The 22,582-nt window shown below is 37.6% G+C and overlaps 1 protein-coding gene across 2 annotated transcripts in view; it reads left to right on the top strand.

Moving 5' to 3' along the window:
• Window positions 1–21,076: 21,076 nt before the first annotated feature.
• The window catches only part of RAB3GAP2 (RAB3 GTPase activating non-catalytic protein subunit 2), a 163,667-nt gene continuing 162,161 nt past the window's right edge, over window positions 21,077–22,582 (top strand). For both annotated transcript variants that reach the window (XM_001375614.5, XM_016430178.2), the window contains exon 1: window positions 21,077–21,478. In XM_001375614.5, the coding sequence (XP_001375651.1) occupies window positions 21,358–21,478 (121 nt within the window). In that variant the 5' untranslated portion in view covers window positions 21,077–21,357. The remainder of the gene's footprint in view (window positions 21,479–22,582) is intronic.

Raw genomic sequence — 22,582 nt, 5'->3', positions numbered from 1 at the left:
TAACAGAATGGCCCATGGTCACAGTGGTAGAATATAACAGAGCAGAGATTTCAATATTGTCATTCCAAGTCCAAATCTAGTGCTCTTTTCACTTTATTTTCCTGCCTCCTTCTAAAATCGCAATTGATTATACTTTATAATTAGTAATAATCATTATAATTAAATTATTGTAATATAATCTGCCTAATTGTTTTACTCCCCTCTGTATTAGGTCACCTTTCTTATGGAATTTCATTACATTTAGGTTCTATCTGACTCTTCATGATCTTATTTGGGGTTTTCTTGGCAAAGACACTAGAGTGGTTTTCCATTTCCTTCTCAAGTGACTCACCCAGAGTCACACAACTAATAAGTCTGAGTCTGGATTTGAATTTATAAAGATGAATCTTCCTGACTTCAAGCCCAGTATTCTACCCACCATGCTGCCTAACTGTACCTTCTGATGGAATGTTGGTCAGTAAATGATTCTCGGTCCCTAAGGTTAGAACGCAGAGCATGGAACCTTGGCACAGAGAATTAACTCAATTATATACATTCCATTTTATTCCTCAGTTATTTATGGGAATTAAAGACTATGAGTAAAACTCTTCAGAGTTTCCTTCCTCAAAGATCTAGCTCCAAAGTAATGTATCTGGACAGCTAAAAAAAACCACATCATGCTTTTCAAATTACAAAACATGATATTATCATGTTTGAACCCACTTGCAGCTTCTGATTACTATTTTGTCTTTTTGTGTGTAGAGAACATAAAGACTACTGGGATATACTTAAATGATAAATGTATCCAGTGCCTCCCTTTGTTTTAGCTTTCAATTATAGGAAAAACAATCTTTATTGCTGCCTTCATACATTCCTGACATAAACATTACATTTTAATTGCTTGTATCTTTAGACCCTACCAGAGGCTAATGTTAGTGGCATAGATAGACAGAACATTTATTAAGTATTTACTATGTACCAGGCATATACAAATATAAGCAAATAAGATAACCCCTGTTCTCAAGAAGTTTTCACTATAATAGATGAAGTTGACACATGAAGGGATATGGGAAGAAGTAGAAGAATGAGGAGAGTGTATCTACTTGGGAGTGTTGCAAGGAGACTCCAGGAAGTGACATGAAGCACTAGCTCTTGGCAAAGTAAGGAGAAAGTTTTATCTATTAAAGCCTGGGAGAAAGGAGTCAAGCCTAAGTTTCTGTGAGCATGAAGAAGTCTTGTGAATTTGCATACTTTAACTAGTATCTCTGTTTTTTTCTATATAATCTCTATCGGTTGTTTACAGACAGACATTTCTCTTTAAATGTCTTGCTTTAAACTTTGTTCTAAAAAAGCATTGGCACATTCACTAAAAATAGCTTTTTGTTCATAAAACATAAAAAATGAAAACCACTTTAGAGGGTATATATTCTGGTTGCCTAAATCTTACAGATTAGAAAATTATGATATAGGGAGATTAAGTGACTTGCAAGAATTGTCATATATATGAGTAGTAGAGCCAGGATTCAAATTTAGACCCCCTAATTCCAAATCCAACGTTCTCTTGACTCACTATAAATTATAATAGACTAATGGTCTATTAGGTCTAAACGAAAAGGAAAAAAATCAGAAAGAAAACAAAATATTTTACATATATATGCAAATACATGTATACACACACACAAACACACACACACACACACACATAAACTTCTGTTGCCAATTGGAAGTTTTGGAAGGTCTCTTCATTGTCTCCACAATGTATTAGAAAATAAAAGTTGAATATATTTAAACTGTGGTGGTCAAAGGAAATCAGCAGCAACCTGCATTTATTTCAAGGAACTAGTATGAGCAACTAACTGCATAACTTACATTTATTTGATGACTTCACATAGATAGATATATGGTGTTATGTTCATTCAATGAAATGAATTATTCTTCCGTTGGTTTGAAAAGATAGTGGGAAAAGAGTGAGCTATTGATAGACTTGTCAAGAACCTTAATGATCATTGAGTCTAATGGTTCTCAAAGTGTATTTCAGGAAACCCAGGGGTGCAGGGAGATAAAACAAAACTATTTTCATAATAATAGTAAGATATATTAATTTATATTGAAAGATATAATTCACATAAACAAATTGGTGGCATCACTTGGACTAGAACTTGAGTCTCAATTACTAATTTATTTTTCTTTCTATTACCCTATATCCATAAAAAATATAAGACTCCAAACACTGCATAATGGTGTAATGGTGCCTCCCAAAGTGGGATCCTTTGAAAAAATGCTTCAATGCATATGTGTTCATCTGACTCTACATTTTTGAAAAATGAAAATCTATAACCAGAATAAAAACAACTGGATGACCCTTGAGAACAGAAAAAATCTAGGAAAAGCAAGAAAAAAATTAATAATCAGCAAAGAAGGAGCTCACATGAAAATAAATATTTTCAAGAATCAGAATGTCACAGAACTGGTCTGGGGAACTTCAGTGGCCCTCTAAGCCAAGTCATACCTGGAAAAGAATTCTTCCTCTCATATCTATTATTTAGTCATCCAGCCTTTGCTTGAAAATTTCCATTGAGGGTAACTCGCTGATAGTGGAATTGTAAGAAAATCTTAGCTTACATAAAATTGAAATCTATTTTCTTGAAACTCATCTATTGCTCCTAGTTCTACACTTTGAGGTCAAGAAGAACAAATATAGTCCCCTTTCCATAGTCTTGAAAGCCTCTATAAGAGAATTATAAATTTATTAGATGAAAGAAACAATAAAATAAAATCTCCACAGCTCTTAGCACTAAAGTGCCATGGAACAATAAACATTAACTGATAATGACAAAAAAAAGTTGCTCCTGAACATCATACAATATTACTTGAAAGATTTATTCAGATTGACTTGGAAAGTAAGACTAAGTGGACTAAAAACTGATGAAGTTATTATAAAGCAATGATCATACTAATGGATATCTTGTGGGGATTTATAAAATGTTACTAGTCTTAATATTAAAGTCAGTAATGCTAACAATCAATTGATCATTTATAAATTATTTATGTAGCTACTTCTATGTGCTTACATAATGGGGGACTGGCCAGGGAGGTCTCAGTCCCTAAAGTAGGAACAATAGACTTTGCCTAGTACCAACTTATCTGGAGGGTTGGTAAGCTTGCTTCTGGAAATGTGTATAGAAATCTATATTACCCAATAGGGACATAGGAGGCAAACAGTATAAGAGAAGAGATGGAGGAAATGAGAGAAAAGGGAGGATGAATTAAGGGAGGCAGTGATCAGAAAAGAAAAAAAAAAAACGAACTTTCAAGAGGGGACAAGATAAAAAGAGAGAAGAAACAGAAGAAAATGGGATGGAGGGAAATATACAGTAATCATAACTCTGAATATGAATGGAATGAGCTCACCCACAAAAGGAAAATGAATAACTCAATAGATCACAAATTTAAATTCAATAGTATATTGTTTATAAGAGACATACTTGAAACAGACAGACATACAGAGTTAAAACAAAGGACTGAAGTTGAATCTCATATGCTGCAACTGAAGTAAAAAAGGGCCTGAGATAGCAAACATGATCTCAGACAAAGCGAAAGCAAAAATGTATCTAATTAAAAGAGATAATCAGCATTTTGTTAAAAGGTATCAAAGACCAATGACACTTGTAAAACCCAGTGGAATTACTCTTTGGCTGTGGGAGGGGGGTGGGAGGAGGTGAGGGAAAGAACATGAATCATGTAACCATGGAAAAATATTCTAAATTAATAAATAAATTTTTTCAAAAAAAATTAAAGATATCAAAGACAATTAAGTAATATAAATATTTCCATTATCATTTCTATGATAACAAAGCCATAAAACTCTCTATATCCTTTAACCTAGCAATGCTTCTACTAGATCTATACCTCTAAAGAGCTAAAAAAAAAAAAAAAGACCTATACGTATAAAAATATTTGCGTATTTGTAGCAGCTCATTTTTGAGGTGTCAAAGAATTGGAAACTGAGACAATTATTGTCAATTGAGAAATAACTGAGCAAGTATAGCATATTATTGTAATGAAGTACTATTATGTTATACAAAATGATGAGGTGATTTCAGAAAAACATGGCAAGATCTATATAAACTGATATAAACTGAAGTGAGAAGAACTAGGAGATCCCAGTGCATACTAACAGGAAGGTTGTAGTGATGATCCACCATGAATAGGTACTCTGATTGATACAATGATCCAAAACAATTCCAGAGGACTCGATGAAAAAATGCCATATACTTTATAGTAAGAAAATTAGAAATATATTGATTATGTTTGATAGGATAAGGAATTTTGGAAAGGTGTGCCAGAGACTGCAGAGTATATACCACAGTATCCTCCTTAATAACATCCTTTTATACTCCAATACTACCACTTCCAAAGAGAGTATTGATGAACTCTAATTCAAATTGAAGCATAATTTTCTCCCTTCCCTTATTTTTCTTGCTTTTTTGTTTTAATTTTTGCAATATGGTTAATATGAAAATATGTGTTGTATGACTTCACAAGAATAATTGATATCTTTTTTCTTGCCCAGGTAGAGGAAATTTGGGAGGAAGAAAGAGGATTTGAACTCAAAATTTGAAAAGAATGTTGAAATAAATAATAATTTTGCTAAAAAGTTAAAAAAATCTAAAATCTAAAAAATTAATCCATTCATAAGAACTCCTATCTTGGACTAATGCTCAGAAAATAAAAGTCAGAAGCAGATAGTCAGGATCTAGAAATCTAACAACTCCATTCTTACAAATCCAGGGTATCTATATATACTTCATTAACAAGTCACCATTTCCTACTTTAGGGATGGAGAAGTAGAAAAATCCTTCCCACCTCTAGCTGTATCTGATCTGCAATTCCAAGGGGAAAAAATACATAAAAAACAATTGAGATATTTCACAAATTTATTTTATAGAACCTGGGAAAGGATGGCTTTTCCAATAAGAATTCATTCATATACATCCTCTCCATTCAGGGTTACCCTAATCAGCAATTATCTTAGGACAGCAACAGTCACACACAATCAGTCTTCTTGGTAAGATGCTAAAGTAAAAATTTTTTTTGATACATGCTGTAAAGATGAATGCATGGGAGGATTTTTGGAACCCTGACGTGAGGGCTGAGGCAGTCAGCATCAGTGAGAGAGCAAAGGATCCTGGGAAGGAAGGCTGCCCTGGGAAAGTTCTACAGGGAACTAGAGGCTTTTTTAGCTGAGTCTTTGACCTGGCAAGACCTGTTCCCGGGTTGAGGATTTCATCTAAGCCACCAGAAGACATCTCTGATCCTATCCTAAATTCATCTCTGTGATTGATCCTGCCTTTGCTTGATACCTTCAACCACCTCTTAACTGAGAAGATCCCTCAAATCCCAAAAGGGGGCTGTGAACTCACTGAAAGGAGAGCCCGGCTCTCAGGCTCTGCCAGTCCCTCAGCACCTCATCTAAATATTGATTATATAGGCTAGTCAGATAGATACATCATAATAACTGTGGGGTTACTAGTTGGGGAACAGGGAAAAGAAGCCTGAGATTTGTGAAAATACCCAGCTCAGGTGACAGATCACGTAGGAATACACCAGGGAAACAAAACCCCACTATCCTCCTCCTTATTTACTCTGAACCCCTACATCAAATTTGGTTGACCACAATCAGATGTAGTCCAGCCCATTGACTTTGAACTGAGGAGACATCTGAACAAATTCAGCAGGGAGTCATTCAAACCAGCCTTCCCTGAGGCAAGCCCTCATCTAGGCTTGTCTCCTAATCCACTCAGTGTCCTGAAGAAGACTGAGGTTATCCTAGGTTAGAATGTCATCAATTTCACACTATTCCCCTTCCTCAGGGAACCTCAGGACACCAGTGCACTAATTGACTGAGAGGAAAGTAGGTGCTAACCTATTCAGGCATCTACTCTCTCTCTGTCTGTCAGATCCTCCTTAGATTCCCTGTTACACTCCTCTGCTACACCATCTAAGTCAGTGGAGGGAAAGAACCTTTATTTTTACTCAAGGCACTTCCATTTTTACAATGTGATCCCTTTTAGACAATGATCCATACTCTATAGTATCATGAAGTTGATTAAGAGGATTCATTAAATTGAAGCTACCCTGATCAGCCCTCTTACACTTTTGTGTTTTTACACACTTGTAATTAGTATGTACATAATCCTGATTTTGTTAATTTCATTCTTTGCATGTCTTTCCGTATTTCCTTGTATGCTTCATAATGCACTATTCTACTAATGTGTCAGTGTTCTTAACCATTTTCCAACTGTTGAACATGTAGTTTTTTTTCTAAATTTTTGCTATCGGAGGAGTAGCTATAAATATTTTTGTTCAGATAAGACCTTTTTATGTTTTGAGAAGAGTCCAATGAATGCAATCAGGGGATCAGAAAGTGTGATCAGTTTTTGTAACTATTGCATATTTCCACAATACTTTCTAAAATATTTGAACTGGCCTAGAGTCTCAACAACAATGCATTAATTACAATATAGTTTCTCCACAGTTGCTCCATTATTATATATATATATATATTTCCCTCTTTGTACTGTTTTTCAGATTTCTTTTCTCACTCTGTACTCTCACTGAGTGACCTCATCTCATCTCCTGGGTTTGATTATCATCATGAGGTAGATGATTCCCAGATTTATATATAGCCCATTCTCTCCCAAGTTCTAGTACCACATCACAATTTGCCAGTTAGACATTATGAACTGGATGCCCCACAAGCATCTCAAATTCCACATCTCAAAACCAGAATTCATTTTTCCCCTCAAAATTGACCCCTCTTCTAAATGTCCTAATTTTTTTCATAGGCTCCATTATTCTCCCAGTTGCCCAAGGCCCCAACCTTGATATCATTCTTACAACCTCACTCTCACTCACCCTACATATCTAATCAATTTCCAAACATTGCCAATTCTCCCTATACTATGTGTCTCTAATTTGTCCCTTTTCCTCCATCTATACATTACACTATACTAATAATCCAGGCTCCCATCACTTCTTCCCTAGTCAGTACAATACAATACAATTACAATAGCCTCCTAATTGGAGGATTTTTTCATTTTACATTAAGTCTTATCTCTCTTTAATCCATTTTTTCTAATGCATTTTTTTAAAAAAAACTAACATAATAATGTTCCTAAAGAACAAATCTGACCATGTTATTCTTCCATGAGGCTCTCTATTATCTGTAGGATCAAATATAAACTTCATTTTGGGAGGCATTTAAAGTCCTTCAAAAATTAACCCTAATCTAACTTTCTAGCCTTATTACTCATTAATCCTCTTCAAACACTTTATGGTTCAGTCAAACTAGTCTTCTTACAATGGTTCATACATGACTTCATCTTCTCTCTTGTGCTTTTGTACAGGCTCTCTCCCCCTGCCTAAAATGTACTCTTTCTTCACCTCTGCCTCTTAGAATACCCAGTTTCTGCCAAACTTATTTCAAGGGGTCAGCTGGATGGCTCTGTGGATTGAGAGCCAGGCCCAGAGATGGGAGGTCCTGGGTTCAAATTTGACCTCAGACACTTTCTAAATGTGTGACCCTGGGCAAAATCACTTAACTCCCATTGCTTAGACCTTACTGCTCTTCTGCTTTAGAAACATTACACAGTATTGATTGTAAGATGGAAGGTTTTTTTAAAAATTACTTCAAGTTCCACTTTTTAGATGAAACCTTTCCTAATCCCAAAGCTTTCAATGCCCTACCTCACCATTTTTGTTGTTGTACAATCATTTTAGTGGTGTTTGACTATCAGTGACCCCTTTTGGGGTTTTATTGGCAAAGATATTGGGATATTTCCTTCACTAGCTCACTTTACAAATAAGGAACTGAGGCAAATAGGGTTAAGTGACTTTCCTAAGGTCACATAGCTACTAAGTGTCTGAGGCAAAATTTGAACTAAAAAAGAGTCTTCCTGATCACAGTCAAGCCTGGTACTCTACTGTACCCCCCAATGCCAAGCAACCCATCTTTTACCTTGTATTTATTTTGAATGTAACTAAATGTGGACATGTTGTCTTCTTTGAGAAAACATAGGCTCCGCAAATGCAGAGGAAAAGCATTCCCTTTTGTGCCTACAATACAGTTGCTATTATTTGTTGTTGTTCATCCTTTGTTTTTGAAGAGGACTAAAGACATCATGGGATGATGTCTTGACTTGCTGGCAAATTGGATTTAAGTGAGGTCAAGTTGCACAAAGTCAACAGCCCTATTCTTTCTTCTAACTCATTGAAGTCCAGTGACCAAACAAAAGTCAGAATGAATGAAGATGGCCCAGAATACGATGGATGACATTGGCTTCTTCATTGTCTGACCAAGCTCTAAGAACTCCACAGAGCCTGCTTCAGCCACTTTCATAACTGTTGAAATAAATTGTACTCATGCACTTATTCCACTGGAGAAATCTTCACATGATTGACAAAGTAGACATCCCCTTAACTCACAAACAGATTTGAGGATTGTCAGTTACCCTCAACCTGATCCTGCCAGTTAATTCCTTAAATATTTTGGATGTCTGATCCTTCTTTATTTTACATATTTATCATAAATGTTCCTTCCATCTGATTGATATACTGAATATTTTTAATTTTAGAGATGATTTTATGTTTCAGAATCCTTTTTTTCCTCCAGTTTGATAAAAAAAAATCTTTACATAGTTGTAACAAGAATATATTTCCTTATTCTTTTATTTTTTATTATTTTCTTTTTAAAAATGTTCTGGAGTTAAACAATGTAAAGTACAGATTCAAGTACATTTTTCCTAACCACACAATTATCTCCAGCAATTTTTCTCAGAAATTCCCCTTATAGGGGTATTTAAATCTAGTTCCTAATGCCTTACATTCTGCTCATATCCACCATATCCCTCTCTGTTATCTTTTTCATGATTAATTATCAGTTTCAATTCTTTGGAAGTTGTGTCATGCTATGGCTCAAAACTATGCATTGTCAGAAAAAAGATGAAAACTCAAAAGAAAGATCTTCTTGGTAATAGTAGACAGAAATTTAATTCAACAGGTATTTAGTGAGTGCCTAGTGTATATGAGGCAGAAATTCCAGTTATTTGTTTGGTTTATTTGTATCCTGCTACTTAGTATTTCAAACCTCTTTCTCCACCATCACTTCAAAGTTGACTTCTCCTTTCACACTTGCTTTCTTATGTGCTTTTATTTTTTATTTTTATTATTTTAAAAAACCCTAACCTTCTGTCTTGGAATCAATACTATGTATTGGTTCCAAGGCAGTGTAATAGATAATATTGAGGGGGTATATTTGATGGGTAAATGATAACTACTAGATCAGGCAGCTATCTTCCTTTTGCCTACCCTCCTCCCTCTATACCTCCCCTTCTCCCTCTTCCTCCCCTCTTCTTCAGCCTCCCTCTTCTTCCCCTCTCCCCTTCTTCTTCAGCCTTCTTCTAAGTCACTCGGGGTGAGCTATGATGTTTCAAATGATATAATCTTTATCTTCTTTTATCTCAAGTAAGGGGTTTATTTTGGAGAAGATAGGAAAGGGTAGAGAATGGAGGTAAGAGGGTTGGAGGTTTCCCTATTATCTACAGTGAGCCTTAGGTTGGAGAATATTGAGAGAAATGGCAATTCAGACACTACCATGAAACAGAGCAAGTCAGAGAGATATATGGACTATTGTCCTTCTTCTGCTGCTGCCTTCAAAGTCACCAGGCCACCTCCAGCTTGATTATCCCAAGTGCCAGAGATAAACCCAGCTTCTTCCTTCAAAGTCACCACCATCAGCCAAGAAGTCCAGAAATCAGTTAGCAGTTGGCTCTTGCCTTCAACTGTTTCCAGGTAACATTCCAAATGGAATCTTCCTTTGATTGACATCTGATCAACCTCCAGCTTCTGTCCTTTTGCATGCCTTATAATTTTTCCCTTCCACGGCAGAAGAGTGGTAAGGGCTAGGCAATGGGAGTTAAGTGACTTGCCCAGGGTCACAAAACTGGGAAGTGTCTGAGGTCAGATTTAAACACTCTAGGCCTGGCTCTCAATCCACCAGGCTACCCAGCTGCCCCCTCTTGTGTGCTTTTAGAAAGAACTCTCATAATGACATATTTGTTCTTAATTCTTACCTTCTGTCCTTGTATCAATCATAAGAGAGAACAGCAAGGACTGAACAATGAAGATTAAGTGACTTTTCTAGGGTCATAAAACTAGGAAGTATCTGAGGTCAAATTTGAACCCAGATCCTCCAGACTCCAGGTCTGGCATTCTGTCCACTGTGCTACCTATCTTTCCCTTCTTAATGATTTTGATGTTGCTATTTTGGTATTGTTCTCAAATGCTGTATTTGTTTACCTTTCTTGTATATCTGTTGTCTGGGTTGTTGGACAAGTGTATAATTTATTTATGCATGGTTTTGTCTCTGTAGAAATACTTGAAATACCTCTTTTTGTTGAACACTTTTTTTTATTGATGGTTGAGCTCGGGTTTGTAGGATATGCCACCTTGGCTTGCATCTTGTTCTACTTTGCTCTTTAAAACCATGCCATTCTCTCCTGCAGTTTCTAATGAGTGCAAAATAGTCTTGTGTTATTCAAATTTCCTTTCATTAATACTTGAAGATCTTTCTCCTAGTCACTTGAAAAATTTGGTTTTTTTGTCATTGGAATTGATCCCTTTAAGCACTGTTTGCAGTATAGCTTAACAGAGAAGAGGCATAGATTAAAGGGATATTGTAGAGATGAAACCAAAAGAATCTGATTACTAAAATGCAAGGGAGAGGGAACCAAAGATATCATAGAGCTATGAACATAGAAGACAGGATAAATAGTGGGGCCACAAACAAATAATCAAATCAGAAATCTGTTTTAAGCATATTGCCTTTGAGGTAGTAATAAGAAAACCAGGTAGGACAACTGGAAACCCAGATCTAAATAAGGCACAGAAAAGAGGCCAGAACTGAAGATGGTTTGGGGATCATCAGCATAGAAATGCTAGGAGTAGCTATGAGAATGAAAAAACTTACCAAGGCAGAGAGTGTAAGTTGAAAAAAGATGAAATTTATGGAGAGATCTGTATGAAATATTCTCAAGGGTCAGAAGGAGCTTAACATGGCCGATACCTCTTTGATGGAGTTCCTATTTGGTAAGCTCAGTGATATCAGGCAAGGAGTAGAACTTTATTATCGTCAAGAAGAGGGTATCAACTGAGAAGGCATAGCATTAGCAATAGTTGTAAAACATCTCCCCCTGACCCTAAACTCGTGGCATATTTTCTCCTTACACATTCAAGGTCCCTGGGGAAGAGTGGATTCAAACCTTAAGTATAATAGGAATAAGGCACACATAAGGAGGCACACATGACAAGAAAGAGTAATTCTCAACTCCTGGCACAAGAAGTTCTTTTTTCTTGTCTATAGTTCACATGAGATTCCCCTGAGATAAAGCTCTCTGGGATTGGAAGATCAATGGTTTTCCAGAGCCCCTAATAAGTATTTCTCACCATTGTTACAATCCCCAAAGCTTCTACCATCCTTAAAAGTAGGGGTGGGAAAGACAGTCTTTTAACTTCTGTCTGCAGATAGCTCCTATGTTATCAGCTACTATCACTCCAGCTGACTCTGTTACTGATGCCAATTGCTATGAGACCCCTTATGGCTTTGATGGATTTTCCATTCTCATTTGTCACATAGACACTCCTACATCAGGATATTCATTTACCTAAAACTAGAAGACTAAACAAAGAGAGGCAATGGATGTTTATAGGACACTTGGCAACTGGGTAGGAAACAGAGTAGTTGTCTTTATCCTCCCCACCCACCCCCACTTAGCAGCTCAAAGTAGTCTTCGCACTTGAAAGAGAGTGAGAAATTTTCTGCTTGAACTTCTTATATGAACATACAGTTCCAGTTCAGCTTCTACTGAATCATCTGTTTTTCTGACTTCAGATCCAATTAAATCCAAGGTTTTTCATCTGCGCATAGCACTAAACCTGAGTCATCGTGACCAAAAACAACTTCCCAAATGTTGGACTGGCAGCAGACTGAGAATATTTTTACATGCTTCTAGAACAGGATCCTCATTGATCAGTCTCCCCTGTGCCTTCCTCTCCTAGGGGTATTGAATCACAGATATAGAGTTGGAAGGGACCTCAGTGGCTTCTATTTCAGTTCTCTCATTTCATAAGTATTTAGAATTTCTAATCACTTTTCAGCTCCTACTCCCCTTTTCAGTTTGGAGTCTATGCTCTTTCCCTTCTGGGGCTTTCATTCACAACTATGACTAAAGAAGAAAGTGACTAGCCATTCAAGGCAAGAGACCAGTCTCTTCTGCAGTGGCTAAGTACCAGGATAGGTACTGGGATTTTTCACCAGGGAGCCCTTTCCATGGATGCTGGACAATCAAGAATCAGCATCATTCTCCAGAAACAGATATGAGTATGTTCCCAGATACAGGCACAAACAACTCATCCCCATGCCAGATGGCCTAATTATCAGTCTTTTAAGCTAGGGGGTGGAGGGTGAGTAAAGTTCTCAACTTACATCTCATAGTCCTGGCTACTATTTATCTATTTCTTCTTCAAGTTCCATGAGCAGCCCCTGTAACTTCGCCATCTATGCTGAGGGAGCATTGTCGTCATCATCAGTCACCTGATTACTCATCTCTGCCCTCAGCTGAGAAAGTGTGAATGCATTGAGCCTTCATAGACACGAACCTTGAAAGCGCCTCTCTCTGCAGTAAAAATTTAGAGAAAATGTGTTCTGTTACAGGATAAAAGGCATATCCAGGCAAGAGAAATTCAAATAATTAAGAAACAATTAGCACAATCCAAGAATATCCAAGATTAATGTAATTCAAGATCATATAAAGCTATCAGGTTAGAATCAGCTACTTGAGAATGTTACTGAAATCTTCAAACGTTGGGAAAAGATATCAGCAAGAATAGTGAAGAGATAAAGTCTAATGAGAAATTTTAAAAAGGAACACACCTGAAAAAAGTTCCTAAATTGTGAAAAATCCATTGAAGTTTTTTTCTCAATAGAGATCAGAACACCAACAATTCAGTACTAGACTGGCTAGTACCTTTATTCTTAAGAATGAATGATTTAGAGTATTTTATCAACCCTAATTTCTATTTTTATAAAGTGTCTCAACTATTTAGGGAAAAAATAGAATACCCAGAAGGCAACACAAAAGTAGAAAATAAACAAATAAATATTTATCAGCATTAATTTAAGAAACATTGATTTATTTTTTGTTTCTAGGATGTATGAAAATGTTTTTATTTGAATAAGAGGCATACACCAGTAACTAATTTTTTAAAAACTTGACCAGAATACCTAGTATACATCAAATCTTTTAAGTACTATATTTGATTTTCTGAAAATATGCTATATTTATTTTGAGAAGCAGCTGAAGTAGAATGAATAGTGAACCAGCCTTGGAGTAAGGATGATCTCAATTCAAGTTCTGTTTCTGACATACACTCTTTGTATAGTGAGGAAAATTATTTAACATTCTCTAGGTAACTTCCTAAGACTATCAAGTCCAGGCAGAGTGGAACAGTGAAAAGAGCAATAAGTCTAGAGTAGGGAACCTGGGTTCAAACCTATTGTTGATACTTATTGCCTTTGTGGCCTTGGTGAATCATTTAACTTCCTCAGTTTCCTCACCAGAAAATAAGGAGTTTGGTCTAGCTAGCCTCTGAGGTCCCTTGCAGCTTTCATATCACCAATCTTAAATTACAGACAAGTGGTTGATCTTCATCTGTGAAGTGAGTTTCCAATCTTGTGACTTTTTCCACACCAAACAAATCATAGATATGGACCATAAAAACCAACTAACCAACAAACAAAAAACAAATCAACAACAAAACTCATAGATTAGATGTCACATATAGATTTATAAGTATATATTCTATATAATCATATATATAAAACACACACATATATATATATAATATCAGGTCATATTTATTATTTCCTTTCTGTGGTAAAATTCACAATATGGAAACTCTGCACAGATGCAGATCAACTTGTTTGCAATACATACACATATTTGATAGACCTAAAATTTACAAGAGTCAATATTAAAAGTCACATTTATTTTCCCCATTTGACATTTTCTTTACTTTTCAATCATGGTATTATAAATTATCATTTTCACTATACTTCTTGACTTGTCTTCCACTAAAGAAACACAGGAACACATGAATACTAGTGTCATTTCCACTCTGTAATAGAGTTCATTATTCCTTTTACAAATGGTACCATATTTTTTGTTTTTTCCTTATAAATGCTTCTCCCTTACACCTGACTTTAAAATGAGATCTGTTCTTGAGCCATCTCTAGCTGCTGGAAAGGTAACATTACTATGTTGTTTAAAAAAAACAAAGTAACAATATTCCTACAAAGGAATAGTAGTTGTATAAGTGGGAGGGTTGTTACTAATTCAAGGCCATTGGCTCCTTTTGTTCTTTTTGTTCATTTTCTTGTTTTCTTTCCAAGGGTACTCAATTTGATAATCAAATACTATCACCAGGCTTCAGCTCAAGGATAACTCTGTACTGAAGTAAGCAAAACTTGCCTTCAGTAACTCTATCTACTTGTTTGTGCTCCCTCTTTTACCTCCCATGCCCAGAGGCTCAAGGTCTACCTTCTGGTTGCCAAACCATGAAGCCCCACTCTGCCATCCCACCTGGTCCTACAATTCTACCTTCCCAGTTTTCTTATTCATTATTCCCCTCAACTTTGTAGCCATACTTGCATACTTAGTATTCTGTATATAGGATATTCCATCGCACATGTCTCTGCCATTTTATTGGCCATTCCTCATATCTGGAATGCACTCCTTTTTCAGCTCTACCTTTAAGATCCACCTCTAACTCCATCTCCTCCAGAAAGCTTTTCTTGATCTCTAACATCCTCCCAAGATGGTTGTGCCCTCGCCACCAAAATCACCTTGTATTTATTTTATATATACTCAAATAAGTCTACATATTGTCTCTCCTATTAAAGTGTAAAATCTTTGAGAGCAAGGGACTTTTTCAGTTTTGTCTTTCTGACCTTATTCCTTAGCACAGTATCTGGCACATAGCAATTTCGAATAATCCTGTTTAGGATTGGAACCAACCTTAAAGATATATTATCTTAGTCTTTGTCATTTTACAGATAAATAAATTGAGATCCAGAGGGGTTAAGTAACAAGTAATAAATGTGCATAGTTAATAGCAGAGCCAGGACAAGGGTCTAGGTAGATTCCTCATTCTGGGTCCAACAACATTTTTATGCTGTTTCCTTTTTGTTCAGTGTCTCATTCTCTCTTCAACTACACTCACTCTAAATGAATCTCATCAAGGTGTTAATAGCTAATAATAGCTTAATGTACTGCCCTTTTCCAGGTAGCATTTGCATCATAATAGCAGCCTTCCAGGTTTTATCTTAAGACTGACAATTTCTATTTGGACATTTTAGGCAAAACTATGGATGTTCTGCAAATAAAGGCCCAAACCTTCTTTTGTGGCTTCACCACTTTTGGGGTCAGCTCAGCTCATTAATATATTGCATTTTGCCTACAGGATTTCTAAAGCCCTTAAAAAATTCATGAGTAAACCTTTTTTAGCAGTTACTGAAGGAAGTCAGTGATAACTTCAGGACTGAAATGGGGCCATTGTCATAATGAAATTCACTGTCTGCCACACAGTAGATATGAGCACTTCAGGTCATAACAAGGGCCTCCAGCTTTAGCCAAGTGCAGTTAATCCACAGATCATAATTATCCAAACAGCAGCTTCCACATTTTCAGGAATTGTGTTCAAAAAGTGTCAGTATTTTTGTCTATAGGGTTTAAAAATATAATAATTATTATAATAGATTTACATTAAACCATAGATATGGGATTACTAGCAGATGACTCCTTGGAGCAATCTTATTTTTATTTGCCCCATGATTTGGAGAAGCTAGAGAATAGCTTGTACTTTTTGCATATACATTTTTATTCAGATGAAGAGGTTACTTCCTTCTCTTGAGAACTGCTGGTAACTTGGAAATTTGCCCAGGCAAACTTGTCTCTCCAGGCAGGTATCAAAGTCTCCCTTGGAGAAGGGTGGGTGGAAGAGATCTTAGAGATATCTATTCACGCCTTCCTGAGAGCTACATCTATCCAGAAAGTCTCATGTGAATATATATAACCTACATGGGCAAAACACCACCACCACCACCACACACACACACACACACACACACACACACACACACACACACAGAGGAAAGTGACTGAATCTCATAATTGAATGGATGTAAAGGGAAAGGGAGAGGGAAGAGTCAAGGTTGTGAGCCGGAGTGGCTGGAAGGATGGTGAAAGAAATAGGAAAATTAAGAAGAGGGGAGAGTTTGGGAGGAAAGCTAATGAATGGTTTGTGAACCTGGAAGCAGATGCAAGGTGGAGTGAATGAACTAAAAATAATAACATTCAAATATATGTTCTCCTGCTAAATAATAAATACTTGGGCGTGACCCGGCTATACATTCATTCAACAAGAATTTATTGCACTTTTTTTGACACTATGTATCAGGAACTCTCCTAGGCAATAAGGATAAAGAGAAGCTTGTATTCTTTGGGGGAGAACCTTCATATACAACATAAGTAGATATAAACTATACATAAAGTAAATACAAAGTAATTTTTTAAGGGATTTAAAGGGAGGACACTTGAAACCTAGGGAGAATGAAGATAGGCCTTCTGTAGGAGGTAATACTAAAGCTAAACCTTGAAGAAAACAAGAGATTCTACGTGGAGGAAAGGAGTGTGTATATTCCTAGTAATGAGGGACAGACTGTAAAAAGAATAAAGAGAGTGAGGAGGGAAGAAATGCCAAATAAGTTTGTCAAGAAGAACTGGAGGCAAATTGTGAAAGACTTTAAATGTTAGTTTATATTTTGTTCTAGAGGCAATTCACTGAAACTTCAAACAGGGATTATAGAATTGTTAATCTAGAGTAGAAAGGGAACTCAAATGACATTTAGCCCAACTCCCTCTACAGATAAGGAAATTTTCACTCAGAGTTAAATGTTCTACTCTCAGACATGTTGTTAGTAGTTAGTAGTGTGATCCTGGCCAAGTCATTTAACTCTGCTTCAGTTTCCTCAGCTGTTAGGTTAGCAGCAATTTGGAGGACACACTCAAGAAAACTGAGGCTTAAGGCAGGAAGACTATTAAAGATTCTTTCTCAAGGTTCCAGGGGTTAGGTGATGAAGGTCTGACCTAGATTAGTGATCTTGTAGGCAAGAAAAAAAGATGGATGGGAGAATGTTTTAGAAGTGTAATTGACCAGCTGTCACAATATAAGGATTGAGGGAGAAGGAAGAATCAATGAACCTTTGGGGTGTTGGAAGGTGCTTAATATAAATAGGAAAATTAGGAAAAAGGGAGAATTTGTGGGAAAGATAATGAATTCTGTTTTGCACATACTGAGTTTGAAATGCTCACATGACATCATTTGGCAATGTAGTAAATCTTCTGTCCCCCAAAGATTTATTAAGCCCTTTGAATATGCCAGGGACTTTGCTAAGCACTTTACAAATATCTCCTTTGATCCTCACAATCTATGAGTTAGTTGCTATTACTCTCATTTTGCAATTGAGGACACAAAGACAGATTATTAATGGCTTGCTCATGGGCATACAACTAGTAAACGTCTGAGGCTAGATTTGAACTCAGGTCTTCCTAACTCAAGGCCCCTTTTCCCACCACCTATAGGGAGGCAGGAGATTAAAGTGCAGACAGCAATGTTTAATCATTCTTATTACCCATAGCCAGACCTATATGGAGAAAAAGTAGTCACTTGTCTAGAGCATAACACATAGAAATGAACAAGGGTTACTTTTAATCATCACATTTCATAAATATGTTTACATTTAGCACTAGAAGATCTGGTTTGTATAGTATTTATTTTGCAACAAATTAAATTGCACATATTATAGTAAAGATTCAAAGCTTCTTGGTTTGTTTGTTTGTTTGTTTGTTTGTTTTTGTTACAATACTCACTTTATTTCCCTCCCTCCCCTCTACCCACCCTTCCTGAAGCCAATGTGCAATTACATTGGGTATTACTTGTGTCCTTGATTGGAACCGATTTCAATGTTGTTGTTTGCACTAGGATGTTCATTTAGAGTCTACATCCCCAACCACATCCCTTCGACCCATGTATTCAAGCAGTTGTTTTTCCTCAGTGTTTTTACTCCCACATGGTTTCCTCTGAATGTGGATACTGGTTTTTCTCATACATCCCTTCAGGTTGTTCAGGATCATTGCATTGTCACTAATGGAGAAGTCTATTACATTTGATTGTACCACAGTGTATCTGTGTACAATGTTTTCCTGGTTCTGCTTCTCTTACTCTGCATCACTTCCTGGAGGTTGTTCCAGTCCCCATGGAATTCCTCCACTTTATTATTCCTTTGAGCACAATAGTATTCCATCACCAACATATACCACAATTTGTTCAGCCATTCCCCAATTGAAGGGCATCCCATCATTTTTCAATTTTTTGCCACCACAAATAGTGCAGCTATGAATATTTTTGTACATGTCTTTTTCCTTATTATCTCTTTGGGGTGCAAACCCAGCAGTGCTATGGCTTGATCAAAGGGCAGACAGTCTTTAGTGCCCTTTGGGCATAGTTCCAAATTGCCCTCCAGAATGGTTTCAAAGCTTCTTGTGCAATAACCCAAAGGAGATGCATTTCTTAAATCTTGCTTAAATGTACAAATGCTTCCTTTTGGTTATGATTCTGACAAAGGCTTATTAGAGCAAATGTCCTAGGCCTCATTCCTGTCCCTGTATTCTTCCTGTACTGTATCTTTCTTTTCTTCTTTCTTTGTCCCTCAATATTAATGGAAGAACAACTGAATACATTCTAAAGGTCCCCTTACAGTAATAGGATTCTCTCTCTCTCTCTCCCTCCTTCTCTCTCTCTCTCTCTCATCTCTCATCTCTCTCTCAACCCTTTCCTCCTTCCTCATCCAGCCATCCATCCATTCATTCAGCTATCCATCCATCTACTTAATCTAACAACTCTCTACCTATTAATCAATAACTTTTTATTAATTGTCTATTATATCAGGCACTGTACTAGGATCTGGAGATTCTGAGTCAAACTCAAACAGTCCTTGTCCTCAAGGAATTTACATTCTATGTAGGAGATAACATGTATTATGTATGTACACAAAATAATTTCAAGGTAGTTTTTTTGGATAAGGCACTAACAGGGATGAGTGAAAGCTTCATGTAGAGGGTAGCTCTTAAGTAGAATTGTGAGACAGATTCTCTGATTTGAACCAACAGTAAATTAAAAAAAAGTATGCAGTTGGACTTATAGGGCATTTGTATTTGCAAACACACTGGTGGTGAAGAAAGTACTGCTTCTTGTGTATGTGTGTGTGTGTATGTGTGTGTGTGTGTTGTGTGTGTTTAGCAGGTATTCTATGGATAGAACCTGGGGTCAGGAAGACTCATGTTCCTGAGTTCAAATCTAGCCTCCGATATTTACTAGCTGTGTGATCCTGGCCAAGTCACTTAACTCTATCTCAGTTTCTTTATCTGTAAAATGATCTAGAGAAGAAAATGGCATACCACTGAACTGTCTTTGTCCAGAAAACCCCAAGTAGGGTCACATAGAGTCTGGCATAACTGAAAAACTGAACAACAATAACAATTTACTTGGAAGCAGATGCTATTATAACCATTTTACAGTTAGAAGAACAAGTTGATGGCTAAGTGCCAGGGCAGGATTCAAACTCAGCTCCTCCCGATTCTAGGTCTATTACTCCTCCCTCTTTTATAATTAGTTTTGTAAGCTTCTTCCTACTTTATAAAATCCTTGAGGTCAGGGACTAACTCTAAGTATTAAAGAATGGAAAGAACAGAGGCTTTGGAGGTAGAGGACCTGGGTTCAAATCCTTTTCTGTTACTATCATACATAAATGACTATCATTTTTGTCATCTGTGTCATCTTCAGTTTTCTCATCTATAAAATAATAGAATTGTACTAGATGGTACTTAAGGTAATTTCCAACTCTAATTTTGAGTATTAAGGTCCTATACACTCAGAATAACCAACATAACTGCTTCTTTATAAATAATAATAAATATTTGTTTAGATACCAGAGCTGAGGTTTCTAACTGCTAGAGAACTGACAGATGAGGAAACAACCTTTGTCAATGCAAGTTGGCACCTTCTCTACAATTTATACTCTTAGAGACTTGCCTAGGGCCCTAAGAGATCAAGTGCTTATGTAGAGAGAAGTAGAAATAGGTCCTTTTACAAGTCATTGAATGTGTTCTCTCTCTGTCTCTTTCCTATTTATCTTTTCAATTTATATAACTGCGATGAATCAAAAAGTATTTATTCATTGTCTAATATATGCCAGGCACTATGCTAGGAGCTGGGGATTCTGAGACAAAACTCAAACAGTCCTTGCTCTCAAGGAGTTTTCATTTTTTTGTGGGTGAGACAACATATATTTTGGTTAAAAAAAATTTTTTTTTTAACTCAGTTTCTGCCTTAGAATCCAGTATCCGTTCCAAAGCAGAAGAAAGTTAAAGGGCTGGAAAATGGGGTTTAAGTGACTGGTCCATATCATAGAGGTAGGAAGTGTATGAGACTAAATTCGAACCCTGGATCTCCTCTCTGCAGACCTGGCTCTCAATCTCAAGCCTCTTAGCTGCTCCACCATATATTTTGCATATTAGTATAGGCAAATTAACTTTTAGATAATTTTTTGAGGGGAAGGCTGGGAAACTTGCGAGAGCAAATAAAAGCTTCTGCATCAGAGGCAGAACTTGAGGTCAGAGGCCTTCTGCCTTATAGGCCAGTTCTCTATCCATGCTCCCACTCTAAATAGTATTAAATGGTATTCCATTTCTTGCATGAATAAATGAGTGAGTGAATGAATGAATGAATGAATGAATGAATGAAGGACGCAAACTAGAGATACTACATCCTAGAAAATATCTCCACCTAAGGTTGCCCTAGCCTCCAAGAACCTCAGGCCAGGAAGAAGGACGCACGCGTGCTTTCCACCCCTGGCTATCCCGCGGGATGAGTCACTTGACTGAAGCCAGTGGATCCTATCCAAGCCCAGTCGCGAATCTGATAGCGCATGCGCGCCACCTGCCGGGTCCGGGAGGAGTGTGGGGGAGGAGTACGCTGACAGCTTCCGCTTTCGTTTCCTTCTCTTCTACTCGGTTGACGGCTCTAGCCCGGTTCCAAGGCAGCGGCGGCGGCGGTGGCGGGCCGGAAAGCTCACCAGCCGTGGGGGGTGTGGTGAGGTGAGGTGCGGTGCGGTGCGGCCTGAGCAGGGCCTCCCCGGGAGCCATGGCCTGTTCCCTGCACCAGTTCTGCTACTTCCAGGACCTCCAGGCCGCCCGAGACTTCCTTTTCCCGCACCTGCGGGAGGAGACCCCCAGCGGCGCCGGCGCCGCCCGGAGGGACGATGGTAAGTCCCTCCCTCCCTTCTCCCGTCGGGAGTCGCAGCCCACACCAGTCTTGCGACTCTGCAGGCCCGCGCCCCTCCCTAGCCGGTCCCGGTGGGGAGGCAGGCCGGTCTCGTCTCTCCCTGTCAGTCAGGCAATAAGCATTTATTAAGTACCATCTGTATACCGGACATTGGACTAAGCTCTGGGGATACCAAGGCAAAAAAAAAACAAACAACCGCCCCTTTACCCCAAATTGTCTACTCTGAAGGAGCTCACAGTCTTAACTTGCAAACAACTGTGTCCAAAGAAGAGACGGGCAGGGCAGGGTAAACTGGAGGTAATCTCAGAGGGAAAGGCCTCTTTGGAGGTCGAATTGGAAGTCTGGAGGTGGAGGCCAGGAGGGAAGAAGCATTCCACGGACACCCTTTCTCTTCTTCCAGTTTCTCTTATCGGGAGTTCTGTCCACTCTTGCCTTCCTAAACTGCGTCTTCCTCAGTCTTTCCTCTCGCTCACCGCTTCCGAGACTCAAGAATCAATCTCTTGTGTCTCCCTCACCCCAACTCCTATCCTCTCCCTCCAAAATTCAGGATGTCCCCTTCCTTTCTCCTCCTGTGCCTTTCATCATTCTTCCAATTCAGCATCAGCTGTCTCTGGCGCAGTACCAACTCCATCCTGGGGTTTCCACCTTCCTTTGGAAAGTCCTTGCTTCCTCCTTTCTCAACTTCTGATGCAATAAGCCAGGAGAGAGCTGTTTGGTGATTTAGCCCTGAAGCTAGTTTCTCACAGTGTACAAAATAGCCAACCTTTTTCAAGCAAAATTTTCAGGTTGATATTCCCACAATTGGTGGTAATTGGTACCTTGTCCTGGAAAAGTAAATTTGCCCGAGGTGAGATGGTTTTCTATTATCATTATATCCTCAGATTTTAAATTAGCATCCATATCAACTTGATTTTAAATTCTAGAGACTTGGGGTTAGGGCAAATTTTAGACCTAGTATTAAAATTGTGTTTTAATAGTCTACCCTTTATACTCTGGTCGAAAGGATGTAAGATTCTCAAAATTCTCCATGTTCTTAGAGAAGAGCTTATGCTTTATGTTATTTCCAATTCAAGTATGTTTGGCT

This window comes from Monodelphis domestica, chromosome 2 (assembly GCF_027887165.1).
Source record: "Monodelphis domestica isolate mMonDom1 chromosome 2, mMonDom1.pri, whole genome shotgun sequence".
NCBI classification, from domain to species: domain Eukaryota; kingdom Metazoa; phylum Chordata; class Mammalia; order Didelphimorphia; family Didelphidae; genus Monodelphis; species Monodelphis domestica.
The sequence above is the reverse complement of the archived record's forward strand: the minus strand, read 5'-3'. Positions and strand labels throughout refer to the sequence as shown.